The 5,486-nt window shown below is 35.7% G+C and overlaps 1 protein-coding gene across 1 annotated transcript; it reads left to right on the forward strand.

Annotated features, from left to right (window-relative positions):
• Positions 1–2,790: 2,790 nt before the first annotated feature.
• Positions 2,791–4,310, forward strand: LOC141653926 (cytidine deaminase 1-like). The gene is made up of 2 exons (XM_074461792.1): positions 2,791–3,313; positions 4,252–4,310. Exons 1-2 carry the CDS (start codon positions 2,791–2,793, stop codon positions 4,308–4,310), a joined length of 582 nt encoding a protein of 193 aa, XP_074317893.1.
• The last annotated feature ends 1,176 nt before the right edge of the window (positions 4,311–5,486 follow it).

The following is a 5,486-nucleotide window of genomic DNA, read 5'->3' on the forward strand; positions in this document are numbered from 1 at the left end:
GGAGGGCTCTTGGAAGCCACTTTGATAGTACGGATGTGGCGTATAACTGCGCGGTGGGAGCGAGGCAAAATGACTTTGTTTATACTGTCGATAAGCATAAACATCGTCAAGATCTGCAAGGCAACAAATCGCATCGTGTCCCACGACACCACATCTCTCACAAAATACCTCCTGAAGCATCGCCAATAGGACCTGTAAGACCTATCAAACAACACTAGAGAAGGAATAAGAACTGTCTCAGGAAATAAAATTCCCTGAGACGGAAGGGAAATAAACGAAACAAGAAAAACAAATAGGACAATTTCCTCCCCGGCAACGGCGCCAAAATTTGATACCGTCGTTTTAGTATCAAAAATAATATTTATAAAACCAAATTACTAAAAGGTAGTAATAAGGGTCGATCCGCAGGGAGGCAAGATATCTGTTTTAACGGTTCGTTTATTCGGTCACAAGTGGGGGTTTTATATAATTGGTTTTCTAAACTACGAGTTCGAGAGAGTAAGAGAAAAGCAAGGGAAGACGGATAGCTAAGACAGTCGGTTCACCATGATTAATCATTTTAGCAATCTAGGTCTAATGTCAAGCAAATAGATCTAAGGGGTAACGAACGTCACCTTTCGGTCCTTAATTCGCCCTAAAACACAAATAGCTTAGCTTTCGCCCTCACTACCGTGCCCTAATGTATCGCTACGAGTCTCACCCTTTCCAACCTTTCGGTCTAGGACGAGGTTTACTAAGGTTTATAATCTAATTGCGTCGACTCAATTAAACTATAGCAATTAAATGTAGCGACAACAACATAAATCATACGAGCATTATCATAATAAATTGATTACTAATCTAACAAAATCATGGATCCCCTATTGTCTTAGCAAGAGAATTAGCAATGCATAATTAAAGAATAAAGCATAAAAGAAGGGGGAGAAAATACCGAAATGAATTAAGAATAGAATAGAGTTTCAAGATCCGGAATAAGAAAGGGTCGAAACTGGAGAAGAGCTCCAGTCCCGTCTGTGTATCTCATGTGTTTGGCGTGCGAGCCTATTTATAACAAAATAATGACTTGCTAAACCTAAATAACAAAACAGGCCAAGCCCGTCAAAGATTTTTGCTCGATCGAGCACTTAAGGCTCTCGATCGAGTGATATTCCTTAGCATTCCTCTCGATCGAGAACAATTCCTCTCGATCGAGGACTTCTTAGCGCGTAATTCCTGCTTCGCGCACTGAACTTCAAACGGCTGCCATTTCTTCGTTACTTGTCTGAATCAAGCGATTTTTGTGGCGTTGGAAAGCTAAGAGGATAAGATTTCATTTCCAATTCGAATCACCTGAATATCAGTTGTAGAACTCGAGATATGGCTCTTTGAATTAAGCACTTGTAATTTGGAGTTCTTGTTTTGCTCGCCTAGCTTCTTTACTTCCGCGCGCATCTCAAATAAATAGTTCCCAAGCTCCAATTCAACTCATCTCCTAAATGCATGCCTAGAGACATGTTTTAGGCTTGATTTACTCCTTTCTGGCTCATACCTGCAAATATGACAAGAGAACCCAAAGTAGACTATTCGGGGCATATTCGTAGCAAATTACTACTAAAATAGCATAGAAACGTGTGCATAAATGGCCTATAAAGACTATGTAAAATGCACACATCAAGCTCCATTCAACTCTAAATGGTACTTATCACTTTTTCACGTTTGCCAACGCGAGTTTTACTTTGTAAATATCTTTAGTTACACATTTGTAAAAATTCTAAAAGTTTGATATTTTAAATGTACTCTTAAACACGAATAAAATAAGATCCCACATGAATATATTTTATCTTATATATTTGGAGAAAATGAGAAGATTCTTCTTACTTATGAATAGTGTACAAAAAAGATAACTACTTATATGAAAGTAGTTTTTTTTTTTACATGAAGAGAAAGGGTAATTATAGTACCCCAAAAGTTACAGAACAAGCTAGTCGACTAAGTTGCATTAGAAGCCCGACTAGCAAAACTAGTGCATCAAAGCAAACCTTAAAGATTACATAAACATTTATTAAAAGTAAAAATTACAACAAAGCAAACTGAAGTAACGAGAGCAGGACGATGAAGAATAAGTTGACCACGAGCAGCCTCATCCATGTCAAGTGCGTTACTAACAATTCTGTGAGGCCAACGGGACAGACTAAGTGCACTTACGCCACAAGAGCGTAGAAAGAAAGGGGGAAGAATGAGCCGAAAAAGCTTGTCTTCAGCGGAGAAGAATCTCTTACTCCATGGTGATCGACCCCAACAGCCCAAAGACCAACAACCCAAAGAACCAAGTAAATTGATTAGACGGACTAGAGAACACACCACAACTAATCTTCCAGCTAAGAACCTTGAACGTACCCCATTACTAAAACAAAGACTTCTATAGAAGGAGAGTATTAAAACACAAAAACAACATAAAATAAACTTGTGATGACATCAATTTAAATTAAACCACCACCTCCAAACCAGCCAACTACACCAAAGATAGAAATGAACCCAAAATCGTCGTAAAGGTCAGCAAAAGATCCCCAAAAGCACCATCCAAGCTTCCAAAGATCCAAAGACTCAAATAATGACTGGCTCGAAAACGTCAATGACACACATGCATGCAACCAAAGCAATAGTTGATGGCCCAACACTAAATCCACCAGGCGGATCAAAACACTACAAAGACACCCAAATCACTACTCTCGTAATTACGTCCAAAACAGTCCGTCTACAAAATTGGGGCACGCATTTAATTTCACTCAACAATTGGACCTCTTCAAATTTATGATTGAATCATATGATGCAAAATCAATTGCTAAAAAACAGGGCTTCGATTCAGTTTTCGACTTCCTTCCAATCATTGTAAGATCCGCCCAAAAAGTAGCCCGCCCGCCAATATCCGGGTTCTCAGTTGTTGCCGTTGGATTAGCATCCGACGGTCGGATCTTCATCAGAGTCAATGTTGAATTTCCAGGATTACCCCTCCATCACTCTATCCACGCCGAGCAATTTCTTATTGCTAATCTCACTTGTTACCCTCAAACAACTCTCACAAACGTCGTCGTTTCTGCTTACCCGTGTCGTCAATTTTTACAGGAAATTAGGGCTGCCCCTCATATTCAGATCTCTGTCTTACAAACCCATGATCATGATTTTATGGAAGAAAATGAATTTAGACCCTTGTCTTATTTTTTACCAAATAGGTTTTGTCCACATGATTTGTTAGAAAAAGATGTTCCATTGATTTTGGAAACACATGATAATGGGATGATTTTATTGAGTCAACAATTCATTAATGGCCAAAATGGTAATTTAGTTAAAATTAAGGGTTATTTAATGGAAATACTCCAAACTATTAACGTGCTTCTCAAAATACTCTAAACTCTATTTTAACTACCAATATACCCAACTTTTATACCGCTTCTCTTCTACTAAAATTGCCTACAATTAGTCTCCCTTGTGACATGCACTATCCATCACAAGGGAGAGACGGGTCGGTTCCATACCATATTGGTTAATATGGGTAAAGTTGACCCGTTTTTATATTAATTAGTTTAAAGTTGATTTGACAATACATAATAAAAAAATAAAAAACAAAAAAAGAAAAAACAAAATATGGGAGCTTTCCCAGACGACTAGTGCTCTTTTTTCTCTTTTGCAGTAATCACCATCACCCAATTTTCAGAATCCACCTTTCCTCTCTCATACAATTTTCAAAATCCAAATTAATTCCTCTCTCTAGAAACATCATCTTCATCTCCATCAAAATGTTCATCAAATAAGGTGGTAACATTTCCATCAAGATCTGGGTAAAAAAATGCTAAAAAAACACATCCAAAGAAGCTTGGAAAAAATCAATCGAAGGTAAAAAGTTGATTATTGTGTTGGGTTTTTTTAATTATGCAAAACGTTTAAATATCTATGTCGTTTTTTACTTAAAGTTGATAATTTTATTGTGTTTTTGTTTGTTTTATGTTAAAAAGGCTTGAATCTTGTGTTTTGATTTGTAGATCTAGGGTTGTTGATACAAAAATGAGAATTTTATCCAAATTAGAGAGGTTTGGAGTTTTAATCTTAGTGAAAAGGTAAAAATCAATAGTGAAAAGGAATGGGAAGTCAGTGGTAAGGAAGTTTCAGGATCCGAAGATGATGGTTTGCAAGGTGAAGCTTAGCAAATTTGTTGTTTTAATGATTTTAGATTTGTTTTTTTTATGTGTACTACTAATGGGTTATGTTGGCATGCAGATGCACTTGACAAAGTTGTGAAAGTGGCAGAAAGAAGAGCAAGGGACAGGCAAGCATAGTAGACGGTAAGTTGAAAATGTGACCATGTATTCTGGAAAATGTTCATATGTTTAGTTAAAAATATAACCTTCTTATCAGAGTTTATTTATCACCATTTTTTGGCTGGGTTCGTCTAACCTCAACAGGGTAACATCTAAGGTTAAAACATGGTCACATATGGTGTCACTTATAAAATGTTCATATGTTTAATTAAAAATGTAACCTTCTTATCAGAGTTTATTTATCACCATTTTTTGGCCTGGGTTCGTCTAACCTCAACAGGGTAACATCTAAGGTTAAAATATGGTCACATGTCAATTATAAAATGTTCATATGTTTAGTTAAAAATGTAACCTTCTTATCAAAGTTTTTTTATCACCATTTTTTTACCTGGGTTCGTTTAACCTAAACAGGGTAACATCTAAGGTTTAAACATAGTCACATATAGTGTCACTTATAAAATGTTCATATGTTTAGTTAAAAATGTAACCTTCTTAATTGTCAGAATTTTTTTATCACCATTTTTTTGCCTGGTTTCGTCTAAGCTGAACATGGTAACATCTAAGGTTAAAACATGGTCACATATGGCGTCACTTATAAAATATATTAGTTGGTAATATGTCATAATGTTAGTCAGTTGATGTACTCATTTGATGATGTTATTGTTTATAGGTAGCAACATCTGAAAATGGCAACAATAATTAGGATGTATGATGACATATGTTTGAGTGTTAGTATGTGACAATCTTAGTTAGCTGGGGTACGTATTTTAGAATGTGGTTGATGGAATGTGAAAGCATAAGAAAATGGTAACAATAAGTAGGCAGAATGATGACAAATTTTATAGTTCTAAATGTGACCATCTTAGCTGTAATATAGTAGTGTTATAAGTTAAGTTTAATATGGTGACATATATGAGTCTGAAATGGCGACATGTCTGTTAATACTAAAAAAAGTGACCTTTTATGTTATCTGAGGTACCTATTTTAAGTTGTAGTTGATTAAATGTGAAAGCATACAAAAAATGGTAACAATAAATAGGCAGAATGATGACATATTTTATAGTTCTAAATGTGACCGACTAAGCTGTAATATGTACATTTTTTTAATTGAGATGAATATTATAATAGTGTTATAAGTTTAGTTTAATATGGTGACAGCTATGCTTCTAGAATGGTGACATGTTTGTTAGTATT

Source organism: Silene latifolia, chromosome 4, assembly GCF_048544455.1.
Source record: "Silene latifolia isolate original U9 population chromosome 4, ASM4854445v1, whole genome shotgun sequence".
Lineage (NCBI taxonomy): Eukaryota > Viridiplantae > Streptophyta > Magnoliopsida > Caryophyllales > Caryophyllaceae > Silene > Silene latifolia.

What these genes read in the sequence shown, in the direction of transcription:
- LOC141653926 (XM_074461792.1), top strand. Translation starts at nt 2,791, where the DNA reads ATGATTGAATCATATGATGCAAAATCAATTGCTAAAAAACAGGGCTTC. An exon ending in ATTCATTAATGGCCAAAATG is followed by an intron (nt 3,314 to 4,251) that starts GTAATTTAGTTA and finishes GTTGGCATGCAG; the next exon opens with ATGCACTTGACAAAGTTGTG.